The 21552-nt window shown below is 44.0% G+C and overlaps 1 protein-coding gene across 6 annotated transcripts in view; it reads right to left on the bottom strand.

Moving 5' to 3' along the window:
- Positions 1-21552, bottom strand: part of NEDD4L (NEDD4 like E3 ubiquitin protein ligase) — a 334192-nt gene that overhangs the window by 168702 nt on the left and 143938 nt on the right. For all 6 annotated transcript variants that reach the window (XM_054987386.1, XM_054987387.1, XM_054987388.1 and 3 more), the window contains exons 3-4: positions 12672-12753; positions 8869-8907 (exon numbers count right to left, since the gene is read on the bottom strand). In XM_054987386.1, coding sequence (XP_054843361.1) covers positions 8869-8907; positions 12672-12753 — 121 coding nt within the window. The remainder of the gene's footprint in view (positions 1-8868; positions 8908-12671; positions 12754-21552) is intronic.

Raw genomic sequence — 21552 nt, 5'->3', positions numbered from 1 at the left:
AGCCAGTTTGGCGTAGTTAATTTAATTTAATTTAATTTATTGTATTTATATTCCGCCCTCCCCGCTTTCGCAGGCTCAGGGCGGATACAAATATACACATCATTAAAAACACCTTAAAAAACACAATCATCTCATCTACATCTATTACATATAAATAATTTTTTAAAAAATTTAAAAAGCAGCACATAGCAAAAGTTTAGTAGTGGTTAAGAGCATGGGACTCTAATCTGGAGAACCGGGTTTGATTCCCCACGCCTCCACTTGAAGCCAGCTGGGTGACCTTGGGTCAGTCACAGCTCTTTCAGAGCTCTCTCAGCCCCACCTGCCTCACAGGGTGATTGTCGTGAAGATAATAATAACGCACTTTGTAAACCGCTCTGAATGGGCGTTAAGTTGTCCTGAGGGGCAGTATATAAATCAAATGTTGTTGTTATTTATTCAAGACCAAAGCTGGATGAGGTCAGAAAAGGAAACTGCAGCTCCCTTAACAATTCCAGCACCCTACTCAGGCAGTTCCACTTGCGTTCCTTCTTCCTACAAACTCAGCAAAAGCACCTTCCTCTTGCAACGTTTTACAATAAGCCACCTCTCTTCTGTGCTATTTTAATCCAGGGAGTAAGCTTCTTATAAAGAATCACCTCTTTCCCCCTTTTTTTATTAGCACTACCTGGATTATCTCTAGCCCTGCCCCAGTGACAGGAAATGAGAAACTATAAAAACCTACAGACACTTGTGTGTATAGTGAGCCCTGCATGGCAACTCTTTGTAGGCAAACCTCTCGTGGTGTTAAATAAAACAACAACACTGACCCACAGCAGCCTCGTATTTTTTTCTGAAGGATGTAGAAATCCATTAGAATACAAACAAGGCTGCCGCCACGACAGCCCAAGACAGCTTGTTGCCCAAAGCAACGTATGGCTCTTGCCTCTTCTGCAATACAAAATTGCTGGCCATATTATACAGAGGCAGCAAACCTCGGAAGATTAGGACCGGGAGGCAGCTTCAGAGGAAGGCCCCGGCATCTTTGCCCTGTTTGTTTGGCCTTCCAGGACAACTGGTTGGCCACTGTGAAAAACACTACACTGGACTACATAAGACTACTGGCTTGATCCAGCAGGGCTCTACTTCTCATGGTCCAAGATGAAGCCCTGCAGCATCACTATAGAGGCTCAAGTCAGTCAGCAATACAGCGGATCCAGGAGGGGGCGCACTCCACTTTGCACCCTGCTGATGGGACAGAGTGAACCGAGCCCCTTTGGCACATTCGTTCCCCAGTTACTGTCCCACCCCGAGCAGTGGCTTGGGTGGTGAATTGGTCCTAGTGGCTTGTATTCAGAGGGGCCCAATTCTGAACCAACAATCGGAGTCCAAATGCTCCCAGGTCATGCAGTTTCCAAGAGTCTTTTCCATTTATCTTTGTACCACCCAACCAGGGATTTTTTTCTGGGAAAAGAGGTGGTGGAACTCACTGGGTTGCCCTCGGAGAAAATGGTCACATGGCTGGTGGCGCCGCCCCCTGATCTCCAGACAGAGGGGAGTTGAGATTGCCCTCTGTGCCACTCAGCGGCACAGAGGGCAATCTAAACTCCCCTCTGTCTGGAGATCAGGGGGCGGGGCCACCAGCCATGTGACCATTTTCAAGAGGTTCCGGAACTCCGTTCCACCGTGTTCCAGCTGAAAAAAAGCCCTGCACCCAATGATAATCATCTGAGATTCCAGCCTTTCACACGTTGTCACTTCTTAGCTGTTCATGGCTACTAGGAGAGGTGGTTCTGTTGGTTGATTGCGATGAAGTGAAAAGCAGTCTTGTGGTGCCTTACAGACTATCAAATGTATTGGGGTGTAAGCTTTTGTGGGCAGGGTTGCCAGGTTTTCCACTGGACAGTCTGATTTTTTATCGGACTGTCCAAGGGAAAAGCAGTAAAAATACTGGACATAAAATTGTCCAGTATTTTTTGCCTGGGAGAGGAGTAGCTGGCCGCAGGCTTCCTGCATGGCCTGTGCCACCCCCTGCTTCCAGCCCACTCACCTAGGTGGGCGGCCACCCCATGTGCCTGGATGCCTGTTCACCTGGACACCTGTGCTGGCCAGCCGGCCTCCTGTGCGGCGCTGTCCAGGAGCGGCTGGCTGGCCACCTGCCTAGAAGTGGAGTGGCATGATGATGTCACTCTGGTAGTGATGCCGTCATGCTGGGGCTGCACATGTGCATTACTATTTTTCAAGAGGTGAGTGCCGCCGCCCTTCCTCAGGGTCCAGTATTTCTCCAGACCCCATTTGGCTCCCCTGTTTGTGGGCTAGAGCCCCATCAGATGCCTGGCGAGTCATCTGAGGATCTGTTGAGCTCCAGACCATACAAATTTATAGCACAACAAACCTGATAGTTTTTAAGGTGCCATAGCCCGTGGAATTGCAGAGGTTAGCTTGACAGAGAAAAACATCTACTGTTTGGCAAGTAGAGATGCCATCTACCTGGAGAAAAAAAGTATTGTGTCTCTTTAATAGAGGCTTAAAAGGTGAAGGTAGTCCCCTGTGCAAGCACCGAGTCACTGCTGACCCATGGGGGGGACATCGCATCATGACGTTTTCTTGGCCGAGTTTTTATGGGGTGGTTTGCTATTGCCTTCCCCAGTCATCTACACTTTACCCCCAGGAAACTGGGTACTCATTTTACTGGCCTCGGAAGGCTGGAAGGCTGAGTCAACCTTGAGCCGGCTACCTGAAACTGGCTTCCACCAGGACTGAACTCAGGTCGTGAGCAGAGCTTGGGCTGCACTACTGCTGCTTACCACTCTGCGCCACGGAGCTCTTACTAATGCTTAATGGCATGTTATTTACCAGATGATGTTATTTACCTTCATTCCATAAAAAACTTCAGCTGCTCATTTCCTCATAACTAAGCCTCTATTAAAGAGAGAGACCAGACATTTCTTCTCCGTGCACTCGGCAACACTGCTACCAGCATACAAATTCAATAAATTAATATGACTGAAAACTGGGGAACCTTTTATATGACTTATAAACCAATTTGGATTGTCAGGTCAGCATCCCTTCTATTTTCTTCAGACCTAGACATGGCAGATGAGCTCTTTCCTGACTCTGGGCTGCTTGCACTATTACTTTTTCATTACGGTTTACAGATGCATTAATCCACAAAGTAGTAATTAACAATAGATCTGTGCACTGTGGAATTCAAGTTATTGACTGCGGGCAAGATCTGAGACTTACACTTCTAACACATTATGTTTTTCCAATTATTCAGAGATGCAAGAGACCTCCTTCAAAGCCTCAAACAGTGTTGAGTGTCAGGAGTTTTGCTTTCCGGAAAGAATTTTGGAGGAGTTTGGGCAAGCTTCCTTTTATACTTTCCATTTTCCTATTCGAATGAACCTTCAAATACTGTATCACACGTAGTTAAAACATTACACAGAGAATTTATAACCATTCAGACACAGTTCCCACTGAGTTCAATGGACTTACTCACAAGTAAGCCATACATAGGATTGCAATATATAGTGCAGTCCCAAACAGAGTTATACCCTTTTACATCCATTGAAGGAAATCGGCTTAGACGGGTATAACTCTGTTTAGGATTACACTGTTAGTATCTTCAAATATAACAGGACCAGACATAAGTTCTGGTAGAAAGATTCCTACATATTAAACTTTGTTGTGACTGGAATGGAAAAAGCTAGGACCAGACACACAGAATTCATTGCCAAGACAATTCCTAAGGATTGTGCATTACTAATCAAAACAGACATAGCCCATTTTTTCCCCTCTCATAGAGTATATCAGTGCTGTTAAACTAGGACAGTGACGATGGCTGCTGAAATAAAACCTTCTCTATTTTCACTGTTTAAACATGCTATAAAAATCAATTTGAAAACCATTTATGATCCCTCCAAATTGAGGCACTGCTAAAAATATTGTTTCCAAATTGTTCACGAGGAAAAAAAGCCAACTGCAAAGACATCATTTGAAAAAGATACCACCATTTTTAACAATCTACAATGCCCTAGTCTGTCTGCAGACAGCTGCTCCAAAAGATTAAATTTAAACTGCTGAAATTTTACCTTGCTTCTTTTTGTCTCTCTCTTTTTAAATGAATACTTTCATAGAGAGATTAACGACCGCATTATAGTAAAGACCTCAGTGACAAGGAACTCAAGACTCGTTTATCACATTTGATTTCAAGTAATCTCTTTGGTATTTGGTAGAATACCCAGATTTCATGAAAATATTATGTATAACCTGGACGAGGCTTTCATCAAAGTTCTAGAAACTTGTTTTGCATGGTCTGTGGTTGAGTGGAAAATAGTAAGGCACTCAAAAAAAAATCCATAGAAATAGGACTTCACCACAGTTCCATTCATTATACTCTCTGGCATGGCTTTGAAGTTCCCAAACCAAAAAATAACCGCACTTTGCCTAACTACATCATACAACCATATAACAACAACAACAACAACAACATTCGATTTATATACTGCCCTTCAGGATGACTTAACACCGACTCAGAGCGGTTTACAAAGTATGTCATTATTATCCCCACAACAACCAACACCCTGTGAGGTGAGTGGGGCTGAGAGAGCTCTGAGAGAGCTGTGACTGTCACAAGGTCACCCAGCTGGCTTCAAGGAGGAGTGGGGAATCAAACCCGGCTATCCAGATTAGAGTCCTGCCACTCTTAACCACTACACCAAACTGGCTCTCCATAGCAAGAGTGTAGACTGGGTATTTACTCGCACTTTACTGGTTAAATTATATAGCAGAGATTAGAATGCTGATATTTTTTACATTCCCTTTTGGGGCAGAAATTCTTTTTCACTGAACCCAATTCTTGCGCTTAACACTTCTTTTGCCTTTAATTAATGAGTAAAAAAAAAGTTGGTCTTTTGGACCCGTGAGGTCTGCATTCAAATCCCCACTCAGCTGTGAACCTGCACTCTCCTCCCCTCTTGTAGCAGCCCTAAATGCCCCCCTAATCCTTCTCCTGGGAAAGAGGAGACATTCTGGATTGTCAGGGACGGGTGGGGAGAAAATGATGCTCTAGTTCTTGCCCCTGTGAAAAAGCTACTCTGCATCCAACCCATTATTTGTCAGCCAGACCTCTCTCATAGGGTTGTTGTGGACACAAAAATTGGGGAACAAGAGAACCAGGCACCGCACCCCATGCTGTACAGAGGAAGGCCGGATAAAAACATGCAGAAAAATAAAACTGTCCTTCTCAAGGCTGGGGTCTACAAAGTCAAGGCAGGGATCACTGGGCCTGCATTTAACAGAGCAGGTAACTAAGAAGTTGTTCCAGCAAAGACTGAAGGTGGGCTGAAGCCTTAAATACTCCCACAAAGAGGTGGGAATGTAAGCTTGGCCTCTGGGTTCCAGGTCACTGCTATGGCAGTGAGAGCTCCAATGGGGCTGGAATGTTTCTTGGCCTCGTGGGATTTGAGCGGCTAGGTGGGGAGGGACCTCGGGGGCTGCACATAAGAACTTAAAGAAGAGCCCTGCTGGATCAGACCAGTGGTCCATTTAGTCCAGCATCCTGTCTGACACAGCAGCCTGCCAGTTACTCTTCAGGGTCAACAACAGGGAACAGAGGCTGAGGCCTTCTCCTGAGGCAACTTCCTGGCGCCGGAATCAGTGGTGGACCTACGTTTTTGGGACCCTGAAGCTTGAACTGTTATGGGGTCCCCTTCTCAACCAGTAACAATAGGGCAACAGCTGGGGGTTCGGGAGCTGCAAGCCCCTGAAAAAAAATTGAAACTTGACCAATTACAGAGATATTTTGAGGCCACAGAGCATATTCTAAGGTCAGTATTAAGTACATCAACCCATTGCCTTATGATTCTGTCACTAAAATAGCCTTATTTTAATAGCAAACACTTTTAAAAACTCCATCAATTTTGTTAAAAAATTCACTCATTAAAAAAAAAAGTTGCTTCAGCGCCCCTCCAGGATTAGGGACCCTGAAGCTTAAGTTTCATTAGTTTCATAGTAGATCCACCCCTGACTGGAATTCAGTTTTACTGCCTTTCAATGTGGAGGTTCCCTTTAGTTACTAGGCACTTGGGCCTGGTGTTCAGGGTTCAGAGTCTAAGAACTGAGCTACAGGAGACGAATTACACAAGGAGGAGCATGGGAAGGGAATAACAATGTTAGCTGGGAAGCTGAGTTTTAAAAGAGATTAGAAGGCTTTGTTAATTTCTCCTCTCTACAGAGCCAGGGAGGTCACTGCTCAGGTTTGTTTATTTCCTCTTTGCCTCTTAGAAGGGGAGGTGAAATTGACAGAGCCTTCCTGAGGCAAAGAGGAAATTAACAAACCCTCTGAGCAGCTGGCTCTGTAAAGAGGGGAAATTGACAAAGCCTTCCCATCTCTTTTAAAACTCAGCTTCCAGATAACATTGCAACTCCCTTCATCTACTCCTCCTCATCTCTTGTAGCTTGGCTCTGAGAGTATAGGTAGAGTTGAGAAGTGTGACTGGAGTGAACTGTGTGTGTGATGTGTAAGAGCTAAGCTACAAGAGACGAATTACATGAGGAGGAGCACTTGAAGGGAGCCGGGAAGCTGAGTTTTAAAAGAGATCAGAAGGCTTTGTCAATTTCCCCTCTCTACAGAGCCAGGGAGATCCCTGCTCCTAGGATTTGTTAATTTCCTCTTTTTCTCAGAAAGGCTCTGTCAGTTTCACCTCCCCTTCTAAGAGGTGAAGAGGAAATAAACAAACTTTCTGAGCAGGGATCTCTCTGGCTCTGTAGAGAGGGGAAATTAACAAAGCCTTCTGCTCTCTTTTAAAACTCAGCTTCCAGATAACATTATGACTCTCTTCACATGCTCCTCTTTGTGTAATTCGTCTCTTGTAGCTTGGCTCTAAATCTGAGGAAGAGGGGAGGGCTGCTGCTCTAGGTGAGGGGGCTGACCCAGCCTCTTGAGGCTTCGCCTGCATGTCAGAAGAGGCTCCTGGAGTTATCGTGGATGTTTCCTTCCGGGATGGACCCAGGACCTCAGTCTCCTCCTCACTGCAGCCTCCAGCTTTTCAGTGAGGAGGAGTTTGTGCCCTGGTCCACGCACACCTTGGATGCCCAGACACCACAGCAATTCCTGCAGCGACTAGCCAATCCAAGGTAGCCTCACCATGAAGAGACCTGTCAGACTTTGACGCTTCTGGGAAATGTTGATGTAAGAAGGTGGCAAGGAACTGGAATGACAGGATATGGAAGCAGGAGAATCCAAAGGGGGTGTGACATAAAGCGTGAGTGCCAGCGTACTTGTAGAATGAAGATGATAATAGACTCCTCTGAAGCTGGAGGAAGTGGAAAGGTTGTCCTTGTGGGAAGTTCTTGTGGAGGAAATGTTCCCGTGAGGACATTCTGGGTTCAAGGATGCCAAGAGGACGGGGGAGAGGGGCCATTCACAAAGCACAAACACTGCATTAATCAAATGGATTTGGAAAGATCAGGGCTCACGGCTTTAGGAAAGCAACCTAGCAAACAATACAAGAAGATCATCACAGACTTCCTGTTGGTAAGGCTTCCTGGCAACCCTCATTTTTGCTTCCCATTCACTGCAACCAGACGGAGATTTTCGGGGGAAGAGAATAGGGGTCCTTGCAAGGGGTTTGCAGTGGGGCAATGGAGGCTTGGAAAGGAAGGCTTTAGAGTAGCTGGGTCTTTCCTGGATTTCACAGAATTCCTTGAAAATGTTTGGAAAGGACCTTGTTCCTGACTGAGGCTATGGAGCTCTCTTTATTCTGGTGTGCCACAAACCTTTGCGGCTGGTATCACTTGCAGGTGACACATGGCCAAGGTAGCCCCTCAAATCCTGTGGTGCCTGTCATATCACACAATGATCTGTCCTTCCTCTGTGCAGGGAGCTCCATTCCACCACAAATTAGCATGGCTATTTGCAATGAAGGAAACAGAAGCATAACTTTGGAATGCATACACAGTGGACTTGGGGTTGCCAGCTCCGGGGTGAGAAATTCTTCGCGACATCGGGAGTGGAATTTGGAGAGGGTGGGGCTGGGGGAAGAGAGGGACCTCGGTGTGGTATAATACCATTGGGTCAACCCTCCGAAGCAGCCATTTTCTTCAGGAGAACTGATATCTGTAGCCTGGAGATCAGTTCTAATTCTGGGGATCTCCAGCCACCACCTGGAGATTGGCAAGCCTGAGCAAACTGCATTGAATTGGATGCGCCTGAGGTGGAAGCAGTATTGTGACCTCTGCATACAGCAAAGAAGACATATCCTTCTGAAACGTTTTTCCGTTCATGTGATTGCAAGAGACATAGATATGGCAGAGTGGGCAGGGATTTAGAGTAGAAGCATCTTCATTCGATAGAGAAATGGGGTTGGATCCAAGCAGTTTTTCCTCTGGCGAAAAAGAGATGGAGGGGTCCACTTAGAACACCAAAAAGATTGTGCTGGGGGTCACAGGACCTGCATGGAGAAAAATTATGAGGGGCAGGGGTTGTAATAAGGAGGAGAATTCGATGAGATTGAGTGAAAAATCTGGATGGATCCAACCCATGGACAAATTTCGGTTCCAACCCATCTGGGAGAGCTATGTTTAAATCCTTCATCCATGCATACTATTTTAGCTGCATCACCAGAGTTGCTGAGAGAAGAATGAACATTTGGCAAATTAAAGTGTGTTGTTATATGTTACAAAATACTAGTCAAAGTTATGACACCGGCTTGACACTGACAAACATGTTTATCAACCTCAGATTTTGCTATTTTAAGAACTGACTTCCTTGCTGGAGCAGAGCAAAAGTCTCCTAAAACCAAAGTATGTATTGAACTGATACCAGCCAGATGCCAACCGGCTGCACACAAAAGAGATGTGTCATTTGAGAGAAAAAAAACTTACTCTAAAATAAAATTCTTCATTCCATTTCGGATTCAGAGTCTGTAAGAGAAAAAAAAATATCATTCATATTTAGTAAGAGAAACAAAATAATCTGCAGTGTTTTCCAGAGCTCTTCAAAGCTTGCCAATGGTTGCACATTTTGCTACAATTTCAAACAGGAAATGGCATTCTTTGTCATGAATCAGAAAGGCAAGTAAAAAAGAAAAATGCATAGCAACAGCTTCCCATCAATAATAAAGACACTGTCGTCAAGAGGCTTCAAATTCATTTGCTGAGCAAACTTCGTGTGGGAGGGTTATGCGAAGTGGGATGAACCAGAAATAGATGCCAGCTATAAATAGGAACCTCACAGTGGGAGGCGGATCGCTGATGACCTGGGCAGAGACGTCTTAATGAAGGCTGTTAAATATTTCATTATTAAAATTCTTTAACATGTTGCCGGTGGTACGGTGATGGGCTATGTGCACAAATGACCAGTGTGCAAATAGAGAGACCAATTTAGATAGCTGAAGCTATATTGTTTCCCTGCACTCGATTGTTTTTAGATGAGAACTTTTTCAATTATAAAATTGCATTTATTGTTCATTTATTGTTCAACTGTATGCCCGCTATTTTAACTCTAAGCAGGCCCTTGGGGTAGTTTATAATAAATCCCGTTAAAAACAGATAAATGCTGCACAGCATCCCTATTGAGACACAATAAAATATAAACAATAGTAACAATAACATCCAAGATTAGAGCTCAACTTAAAAAACTATAACCAGCAAAAAGTTGCGAATGCCTTTCCAAAATAGTAAAGCTTCAGCCATCTTTCTGAAGGCATGAGCAAGCAGGTCTAATGAACAGTGTTGAGTAACAAATTTCATTGTAGAAGGGTGCCACCCTTGAAAAGGCTCTGCCCTTCACACTTAACAGCCTCCCTTCTGAAACCTGGAGCACTTGCAGCAGAGCATTATCTGACTGCCTGAACACAAGCCCAGCAAAGCTTTCACTCAGCACTGATTTCTCCATGCGGTTTTCCCACTGCCTCTGGCAAAGGCAGAGGAATTTGCAGTAGCCATGAAGCATCCACATGAGAGCTTTCACTCACTTTCTTTGCTTTGGTCTCTCATGACTGGCATTCCCCCTCCCCAAGCCACCCAAAAACCTTTTCAGGATTAAAAAAAAAAAGCAGTTGACATAGTGCCATAACGTTATAACTAGCTATTTACTAACTTCACTGCATGATGAAATTCTGGCTGTAGACCCTTGTTGTTGCAGAGATATAAGGGGAAAGACATATCCTTACAAACCAAGCATGACCTTTAGAATGGTCAAAAGGGTATCCTCCTCCCCCTTTCACTGGTGGAAAAGTGGGTAAGATGCAACTCATTGCCACTGAATATAGAAACTCCTTTCCCAAATATCATCAAGAAGCATTTTCCCTGAACATGACAGATTCTGATATTTGCTTGACTGCAGGTCAAAAAATTGTGGCTACTGTGTGGTTCTTCACAGCTCTGCAGAGTTCAAACTCATGCACTTAACACCACCAAAGCCTAGACAGACAATGAATACCACCCGTGTTATATTTATATGTATTTTTATTTCCATCTCTTGCAGGCATCTAAGCCAAAACTGGGATATGGTAACAGCTAAGCAGCACTCGTTGTACGTAAGATTTTTGGAGGGAGGGAGGAACACATCAAAATACAAACCATATGTTCCAGCTTCCATGGGGAACACTTTGCTCCGAGTTCCAGTGGCATGTCAAGCAGGCAAAAAATAATGGCCTCCTGCCACTTTGGGGAGCTTACCCATTAATCAAAAATTTGTGCAGCTGGGAGAGAACGGCTCAAGCCCAGTTCCAGGACTTCTGGGGCATCGTATAGGAAAAAGAACTTTGGTTCTTTTTGACAAATTTAGAACAACCAGATGCAAAAGCTCCACCGGAAGCAAACCTTTCTACCTGCATTCACTGCCAACTGGTGTAATGACAACAGTGGGACACCTCAATGGAAGAACCTTTGTCCTCAGCTGCTTGAGTGATAATAAAATACAAATGACTGAGGGGTATCCCAACAAAATTGGTAAAAGAGGGGGAAACCTGATGTAGTTAAGAAGCCAAGCTGGTGCAAAAACCTGGTGCAGGAACGCCCTAAGGCTAAGAACGTGGCCACACCAGCATTGGGACAACATGATGTAGGTCAGGGCAATCTCCAGGCAGCTCCAGAGCCAATTGTACATAATCAAAAACTGGCTCTCTAAAACAGAAAATCAACTATTTAAGAGGGGTAAATGATGATCCTTTAACCAGTACGGGAAACGAATGGCCAGCAAAGATTTCTATGGGACTAAAGGACTTAAAGATGCTTTACAGGGAGGGAAATGATGAAGGGGAACAGTTGCCAAGAATCCAGGCGCAAACCACACACAGACTTATGCCAGTGAACTAAAACAATTGTGCAGGGTGCTCCTTATTAATCATTGTGAGATCTTGCGTGCACCTTGCAGCAAGCAGCGTTCGGCCTGCAGAAGTTTTATGGATCCTTAATCACCACTTCAATTATCAATAATGTTAAGCTGTATGTTTTAAATTATTCAAATTGGCTTTGTTTGTTGATTTCTCGCTCTGAATTTTGATGGAAACTATTTCGAGCAGGAGCCCCTGTTTTGTAGCATTTACATGCTGCAATATACAATCCAAAGCAACAAATGGCCTTCTTAGGGCAAGAAGTGCAGGAGCCCTTATATAGCTCCCAACATGGAGCTGATCACTCCTGGAAGCAGAAATGACATTACAACTTATGCTCTTTTGCCTAGGAATAAAGGAATGGCAACACAGTAAGGGGCACAAAGCACAACGTTTCTGACCCATGAGTCACAAACAGGGTGCAGACGGTTTGCTTCTAGCCTGCTGAGATAGGGAAGAGGCAGGATCGTGGTATTCCTTACCCTCAATGGTTAGGGAACTAAAGTTAGAGATGCATCTACCAGCAGAGTTAAAAAGCAAGCTGTGCTAGCGATGCAACCAGCCCACTCCACTAATAATGCCTTCTGAATTGTTTTGGGTGCTCCTGGCATCATAGTTATTAATTTCATGCATTCACATGCCATATACTCTGCCCCCACCTCAAAATTTGCCCAAGGCAATTTCCAGATAAAAAAACAAGCAACATGGGCAGGAAAACGATATAAAACTGTTATAAATGTTGCATGGACAAAAACCAGAATAAGTTTTCAAAAGCATGCAAATGGCAGAGTTTAAGTGATCAGAAATCTATCCGCTTCCCCCCCACCCACACACACACACACTATTTGCATGTGTCTGAGAAAATAAAAAAAATTAAATCTATTGCCAGAAAGTTAACAAGCTAGATACCAGGTAGAGCCTTAAGAGCTGAGGATCAAACACAGAAAGAAGAACGTATGCCTGAGAGAAGCCAGTGGGGGTCTTTTTATATGAATAGCCATTGTGACATAATAGACAGAGTGACTGGGGAGAACCGGGTTCAAATTTCCACTTAGGAAAAAAGCTATCCGGGTGACCTCAGATCACTCATATTCTTCTCAGCCTGGCCTACCTCACAGGAAGGTTGTGAGAACAAAATAGGGACAATCCCATATATGCTCCCTTGCAAGAAGGGCAAGATGCTGATCTGATATATTAAAACTTTGCTTGGGGAAGGAAGTTACCTTTGCAAATGATTTTTTTTGCATGCATGCATGCATGCACATGTTCCAGTGCACTCATGACAAGGCACAGAGAAGCCCTATGCACCTGTTCCCACTGTGTCAATTTAAAGGCCACAATGCCATTTACCTTTTTGATTGTTTTTGTCTGCACCAGGGCAAGCTCTCTGTTTTCATCCGCAACATACAACGAAAGCTTCACATAGGGGTCACTGCAAAACAAATAACAAACAAACAAATAAATAAGAGCATGGCATGAATTTTAATAGTTTAAAACACTGAAAAAGCACACACTGTAAAGGAAATAAAGCCTGCTTCCTTATCTTTGCATTAATTACGCTAGTTAACTAATGTTACCAAACCATTCATATACAAGATGATTGTTAATTAAAATATTTTGGCATCAGCTGAAACAGACTGGTATATTACAGTGGCTTGGAGGGGAAAAAACTGAGATAATAAACATGACACAGTCGATTAAGTGCCATGTATTATCAATGAATGAAATATACTTTCAATCGTAGTCATGCAATGTACCTTTTTTAAAACATACTTAAAAATACACAGGCATTAGCAATTCAACTTTACTTATTGCACAACAGCTATGGTTCAAAATCTGTCAAACATTTTCATTTTTCTCTGAAAAGGCAGAACACCTGTTACTTGGCCCCCAAAAGAAGAAAACTTGCAAATGAACGTAAGTGAAATGGTCAAGTACCCTCTAGTGGTTCCAACGAATGGTACACAAATAGAACACAAGCCAGAAAGTTACCGTGCCTCGTGTAGCTGGTTAATGTACTTAACAGTGAAATTCTGCAAAGTTTCCTCCAGCCTAAGTCCAACTCAATTGATTTCAGCAGGTTTAGATGAAAATAATTCTGCACACTTGTAGTAAGCACTTGTAGTAAGCATCCCTGTTCCCCATTCTACCACAACCTGGTGAACAGCAATAGCAGGAATCCCAGCAAAACAGGGCAGGGAGAATCATATTGCTATTTATTTGCTACATTTCTGTAGCACTTTTTCTTATTGCTCAAAGCAGTTTACAAAGCAACACGGCAATTAAAGTTGACTAGAAACCTGATATATTAGGACAATGGTGGTGGTGGAAAGTGCCGTCAAGTCATAGCTGACTTATGGTGAACCCCACTGGTGTTTTCATGGCTGGAGGCTAACAGAGGTAGTTTGCCACTGCCTGCAAACTACTGTTTTCTTTGGAGGCCTCCCATTCAATCACTAACCCAAGATCTGATGAGATTGAGCTTGCCAAAAACACTATTAAAAACAAGCCAGGAAAAAGCCCACTATACACTAGGGCCTGCCTGCCTGCCCTGGATATTCCAGGTAGCCCCGATCTCGTCAGATCTTGGAAGCTAAGCAGGGTCAGCCCTGGTTAGTACTTGGATGGGAGACCTCCAAGGAAAACCAGGGTTGCTATGAGGCAGGCAATTGCAAACCACCTCTGTTTGCCTCTTGTCTTGAAAACCCCAGCAGAGGTTGCCGTAAGTTGCAGTTATGTGACAGAAGCGACAGCCCTTATACTTCAACTGACAGTCACACATGAAGCTGCCGCACATGAATCAGACCACTGGTGCATCAAAGTTAGTATTGTCTACTGAGACTGGCAGCAGCTCACCAGGGTCTCAGACACAGGTCTTTCACATCACCTGGTCCTGCCAACTGGAGATGCTGGGGACTGAACTTGGGACCTTCTGCATGCAACACAGAGGATCTACCACTGAGCCATGGTCACTCCACAAATCAGAGGGCCACCACAGAAAATATCCTGGCTCTGGCAGTCACAAATCTCACAACCTGTAAGGAGGGGATGGACAGCGAATCCTGCAAGATTCTTATGGGGAGAGACCGTCCTTCAAGCACAAAGGGCCCAGAATGTCAGGGGGTAAGCCCTTTCGGGTGTATTGCTGCCTTTTAATTATCACAATTCTACTATGGAGAGTCACCCCAAATCTTTGCTATATACAGGGCTCATTTTGAGGGGGAATGCACAGGAACGCAGTTCCAGCAGTTCCCCAAAGAGGTCACATGTCAGGTGGCCCCAGCCACCTGACTCTCGGCAATTTGGGCCCGTTTTGGCCTGGATTGGGGCCGAAACAGCCTGGATCGGGCCTCTGACAGGTGGTGGATCACTCTCCCACTCAGCAACGGCTCAATCCTGACCATTTTGTGCCCCTTTTCAGCCATTTTCAGCCCCTTTTTGCCATTTTAGACTCAATTTCGGCCCTGAATGGCCAGGATTGGGTACAAAACAGCCAGAATAGGTGATGTCAGGGTGTGTGGCATATGCAAATCAGTTATACCAATGACACTCTTCTGGTGATAGCAAGAGGCATGGCATATGCTAATGAGTTATACTAATGAGTTATGCGAATGAGCTCTTTTTCTACAAAATGACCCCTGGCTATATACAAACGTGTCGACTCATGTCTAGACAAGTGGGATTGAAGAATCAGCAGTCCACATGGGCAGTTATTTAAGAAGGCCCCACAAAGTTACAACAGGGACAACCAGATGCTATTTGAAGTTCTAAGAGATTACATGAGGAGCTTTATAGAAAGTGGCTAGAGAGTAATTAGCTTACACAACCTCAGCAAGTTAACCTGACCTGGTTCAGATGTTGACCTGGGTTCATGACTTTGGTCCCATGTAGGATAAACAAGGCACATCACAGTTGGTTTTAGGAAGATGGTGCACCCTTTCCTCCCCCTAGTATAATAAGACGCAAATGCCATGTAGGTGACTAAATGTACAGAAGATACACCGAGTATTTTTCCCTTCTGAAAAAAAAGAGTGGGAGAGATCACACAGCGTGGTCTTCCATACGTTTGGGAGGCAACATGGAGACTATATGAGCTTGGTAGAGCATGCACCCACTCACAGCTCTCCTACAGAAACAGTTTCTTGGGCTCAGATAACATTAAGAACAAGGCCTGTGTTACAGATTAAGAACTGCCATAATTGAAGACCCTACAGAAAGCACAAAGGGAGCCAAGGAAACATCTCAGCAGGCTGGAAATAAACCATCTACAAAACAGACATCGTGTGAACTACAGTTCATGCTAAATGGATTCTCGCTCTAAGTGACCAAAAAGACTGACCTTCGTAGCACAAAGCCGCTCAACACTAACCTAATATTTAGGGAGCTGGTGTGGTATAGCGGTGAAAGCGTGAACTAAAAACAAGGAGGTTTGGTTTCAAATCCCCAGCCTGCTACAAAGCTATTGAGCAACTTCGGCTCAGTTACTCTCTTTCAGCCTCACTTGCTCCACAGAGGTTGTTGTGAGGAGAAAACAGAGGAAGGGATACCTACAAACTCTATCCTAAACTCTTTGAACGAAGGGCTGGATCTTAAAAAGTCATTAAAAATCATACACTGAGGTCTCCACGTCTAGATGCCATTTCAGTATACTTTGACAGAGGCAAGAGATTTTGGTAAATTTTTGTTATTGTATACAACAGGATAATGAAGTTTCACACATTTCGAATGCTAAAGAATGCGTCTAAGATATTTGCACAACGGGAGGAAGTAACGGTAGTTTAGGAAGAACAAGCCCTATATAGATAGATAGCTTTTTAAAAAACACCACTATTTTCCAACATCCACTTAATACAGACTAACCTTCACTTAAGAAGATGCCATTTGAAGAAGAACGTTAGGCCCACCTCCAAAATTTCCCAATAAGGAGTCTCTTATCCAGAAGCACAAGGAACAAAGCAAGATAACTGGGCAGCCCTCAAAGCTGAACTTCTATAACCTTTCAGTTATCAGAACATGGCTGACCAACATGGCTACATTCAGACTAAGGCAGTATTTTTAAAGGGTTATATAACTTCTAAGCACGTGATTTAATCCTGAGATGTACTGACTACCAACGCAACGCCTGTGGAAGATACAGAAGAGACGACACATCAGCAACAACATGATTAAGCTAATTTCCACTGCATTCTGAGGGCAGATGGGAGATGCTATATGATTTCTTTCAGGGGGGTGCTAGCTACTTCATGACTGGAAAGCGTTAGTGGTATTAGGTGGATTCTACAACTTTGCCTTTCTAAATCTGACCAGTTTATAGTTTCTGCTGTTTTAATGTTGATTTCGATTTTTTTTTTAATCAGCTGCCCTGAGCATGCAACTGAAAGTTGGGATATTAATGACGCAAAGTATGAGTAAGCCACAGGCACTAGTCAAAAGGCTCTTGCTGAAACTGGGAGGAGCATCTGCTGACAGAGCGAAAGATTCTCTTTCCCCTGTTAATAACAACAACATCATTTGATTTATATACCACCCTTCAGGACAACGTAACGTCCACTCAGAGCAGTTTACAAAGTATGCCATTCTTATCTCCACAACAATCACCGTGTGAGTTGGGTGGGGCTGAGAGAGCTCTGAGAGAGCTGTGACTGACCCAAGGCCACCCAGCCGGCTTCAAGCGAAGGAGTGGGGAATCAAACCCAGTTCTCCAGATTATAGTCCTGCTGCTCTTAATCACTATACCAAAATGGCTCTCAGGTTTTTGGTTGGTATACAATGTATTTTTATACTGTAAGCCTCTTTAGGTCCGCACGAGGACAAAAAGAAACATAAATTCATGAATAAACAAATACTCTAAAAGTCGAACTCGCCAAGTTATTACAAATTGTTCCCAGCCTTAACAGTGCAAAATTACACCCTTGTAGGCCCATTGAGCACAAGAAGCTTCCTTATGCTGAGTCAGCCCATCATTTGAAAAAGGTCGATATCGAGAACTGGCAGCAGCTCTTTAGGATCTCAGGTGGTGGGTGGTCTTTCATACCCCCTGCCACCTCATTCTTTGTACTGAAGATGCCAGGCACTGAACCCAGGGATTTCTGTAAGCAAAGCAGATGCTCTACCACTGAGCCACATCCCTCCCATCGACTTTAATGGACCTAGAAGGGTATAGCTCTGGTTAGGATAGCACTGTTCGTCATCTGATCAGAACAAGAAACGGGACTGATGGGGGGGGGGGTAGTGAAAAAGGCAAAAGTTCTGAATTTCTGTTTTCAAAACAGTGCTGAGTTATCACTTAAAACTTACTAAGGACAACTCACAAGAGACAGGGATTTGCATCCCAAGAGAAAAAAACTGGTATTGGGGGGATTCAGATTTTGGAAAGAGCATAAATACCGATATTGGGTGGTATCTGAGTCCTCCAGTATAGTTTCAGGATTCAGGATCAGGTTTTTCTGGGGTTCCAGAATTATTTCAGTTCTATTTTTCCCCATGGAGGGGATGTTTTTCATCAGATCGAACTGCAGGGGAGCTAGAGCAGCCCAAGGGGTCCAACTTTATGCACCCCTAAACAAGGTGCCCCCAGACATCCTACTTGCAATGGAAGAAAGGGCCTCACTCCCACAAGGGAAGGAGAAGGAGTGAGCTAGAACTGCAGCTCTGCCACACCCTGTACCTGGCTTGCGCCAGCCGGGACTTTCCTTCTCTGAGCCACTGCCTGGGAAATTCAGAGAATCAAAGAAAAACAAGATACCTGCTGCTGCTGATCATAAATACACAAACATAAAAAAACTACATGGATCTTTCAGGGTGTGTATATGTAATGCTTAAGAATTCCAGATTTGTGTGACCATTCTGGAAAATCAGAGTAACAACCTGAAACAGCAATTTTGTGTATATTTTCAGCTCCTCAATTCCAGAATGCACACTCCTAGCCAGACATTATTTGCTTTGCAGACACCCTACTGCTTATCTTTTATATAGTGTTGTGTGTGTGTTCAAAGTACATCACACACGTGGTCTTCACGTAATCCTTACTACAATCCTATAAAGCAGGCAAGCCTTATTATCCTTGCATGGGGGAGGGGGGAGGCTGAGGCTGAGACAGAGACAGAGACAGACAGAGAGAGACGTGTGTACATTCAGTGCAATTCAGGTTCCCAACTGCCTACAGGAACACAAATGTCCCATCCATTTAGTAAAGGCATAATGTTTTTTACCAGGTGGCATTCATTTCCTCCATGTCATGCTTATTTCATCTATTAGATTTTTCTCCAATTTTTTGGCAATCCTAAAATGAATCAGATCATCTGGCCCATCAAAGTCAGTATTGTCTACTCAGACTGGCAGCAGCTTGCTGGTGTCTCAGATAGAGGTCTTTCACATTATCTCCCACCCGATCCTATTAACTGGAGATGCCGGGTATTGATCTTGGGACCTTCTGCAGGCAAAGCTCGGTCTCTTCCAATGAGCCACAGCGCCTTCTTTGAAGTTAATGAGTTTGGATAACTGCGCTTAGGACTACAATAAATTGTAGTTAATAAATTGCCAAAATCTTTGTAACACCAGCCCAAACAATTCCTACTCACAGCAGAGAAAACTTGGCTGTATGGACTAACATAATATAATGCAACTTTCTGTTGTAAGAATCCTAACCCATTCCTGACTTTTATTCTGTTCCTTTTTTAAAAAAATCCAAAAGTAACTCGCCTAGATTTGGGTAAGAATATAGACATTGGAATGGGATAGGAAATACTTGGACTTAATTGTTTTCCTCTGAAAATAAAAATCTATTGTCTACTGCACCTGCAACAGGAATGGGTACAAACTGTCAAAATTCATGAGATGAGATGGTGTGTCCATTGCCATTTCATTTTGATTTTGTGTGTTATTATTCATTTACAAAATTTATACTCCATCTTTCTGTCTTCATCAGGGTCACCAACATGACTAACAGATTAAAAACCTACATAATAAAAACATATCTTAAAAACTATTAAAACCAAAAACACATCATTAAAACTATTAAAACCAAAGTTTTGTACACACACAGAGACATTAAAACAGCATTTAAAATGCAGGGCAGGAAAAAGGGATCACTGAGGAAATGCCAGTTGAAACAAAAAAGTCTTCACCTGCTGGTGGAAGCAACAGATAGAGACAGACGAGTCTCCCTAGGGAGAGAGATCTAGAGTTCTGGTGCCACGACTGAGAAGGCCCTCCCAGGTTGCTCTTGGCCTAATCTCAAAAGGCAGGATCTCAGAAGATGGCTGTACCGGTTGGGTTACTGTACATAGTTTTGGCTCCGCCTCCATTTCAACACGATATTTTCTATCATTTATACATACACACCATTTTAATGCCTTTCATACACAACTGGCACACAGATAATGTTGAAATATGCATATATTTTTCCAAAGGTATGACCAGAATTCATCCAAGGATCCAGGATATGGTGCAAAAATAATGTTAAAAAATTGTCATGGGAGATATCCAAAATTGAAATGAGGATATTCAAATTGTACCAGCAAGTATATGAAATTTGGTCTTATCTCAAACATAGCAACTGTCAAAACAATCTTCACCGGATCAAAATATGTTGAGGGCACTAGTTATCCAGGAAAACCCCTTTTCAGTAATTAAACTGTTGCCTAAGACTGCCCTCATAGTTCATGTATGACAAATCCAAGTTTAGTAACTGAGCCACGTTTTCTCATTATCACATATCAATCTTACAGGTCAATTAGACTGAGGCTACAGGTAGCCACCTTGGCCCGAAACAATCCAAAACCAAAACCCACATGATACAGTTAAGACGAGACAAAATAACACAAGAGAGTCTGCAAAGTTGCTGAGTTCAGACTGGATATTTGGGGGGATGGGGGCAGGCTTCAGGCCATGACCCAAAAACTTCTTGCCTGCCAGCTGTGCAGAACACCAAGCAGATCTGAAGAGGTAAAGTGAGGCTGGTTGGAGGTGGCAGCAGGTAGCTTCTAGGAATTAAGCAAGAATGGTGGCTCAAAACAAGTGAGGACCCACAAGACTTAAAAGGGGAAGGCCATCTCCCCCCCCCAGCTCACTGGGCCAGCCACTTGCTGGGCAGCCAGTCTGCTGGCAATGCCACCGTTGCCACTTCCTTCCCCTTGCCCCCTCAGCTCACCCCCCCTCACTCACCAACTCCCAGTGACGGAGCACCACTGGTGGCCTCTTCCTCACCTGCCTGCGTTGCTGCCCTTCCATGGCTCTGGGGCAGGAGGGGACAGTGGTTCTGCTGCCTGCACACATGGCCACCTCACTGTGGCTTATATGGCAGTGGCAGTTCTCGTCCATCTACCCTCGCCTTTGTCCTCCCTCACCATTTGGCAATGAGGGGACAGTGATGGGGGCTCCTGGTCCCCCACTACCACTTGACCAGCACGCTGCAGCCTCAGTGATGGGGGCAGGGGTGGCCCCTGCTCTCCCCCACTTGCCTGCCTATTGCCTTAAATGGGGGAGGGGGCTTCCATCTCCTCCTCCTCCTCCTCGCCACCAGTTGGCCTCTCAAAGTGAGGCATTTGTGGGCTGCCTCATGGAACGTGGGCTTCTCTTCTGTTCTGCTGATTGCAAGTTTATGTCATTTGTGCATGCACCCTCTATTGAGGGGATTTAAACCTGCTCTCTATTTTAAAAAATGTTTCAGATTTTTCTGCAGAACTGGGGGGAGGGATGCTCCTCCAAGTTCCTTGAAAACCCTGCCTTCATTCTCCATGGCCCCAATTCACAGATTTATGTATCTGCAGGAGTCATGCTGCCTATTAGATATAATGATGACAAATAAAAATAAATATAAAAATTAAATCAGTGGTTGATCAAATGTCTCTCCTTAAAAGGCTAAGAATGGAGTGGTAGTTGGGATGTGGCAACTTATCCTTATACCTCAGAGTGCAGGCCGTGGAGAGTAAACCGCTTTGGCGTATTTGGCTATGTTTTTAATCTGTGCGTCGTTTCTAGCTCATTAATGGACTATTAGATTGCTTTTGTGTCTTTTCAACTTGTTGTTCCGTTCTTAGCAGGCTCAAGTCTAAGGAGATAAGGCGGAATATGAATAAATATATAATAAGCACGCACTGGAGATTAATTTTAGATGATGCGCTAAGTAAAGAATCACTGGAAGCCAAATTTGGTAACATTACCTAATGGTGGGAAAATCCTATAAGCATAGTTCTTTCCTAGATCATTTCCCTTCAAGCTTCCTCCTCTT

This window comes from Eublepharis macularius, chromosome 8 (genome assembly GCF_028583425.1).
Source record: "Eublepharis macularius isolate TG4126 chromosome 8, MPM_Emac_v1.0, whole genome shotgun sequence".
Lineage (NCBI taxonomy): Eukaryota > Metazoa > Chordata > Lepidosauria > Squamata > Eublepharidae > Eublepharis > Eublepharis macularius.
This window is presented reverse-complemented; position numbering and strand designations above follow the sequence as displayed.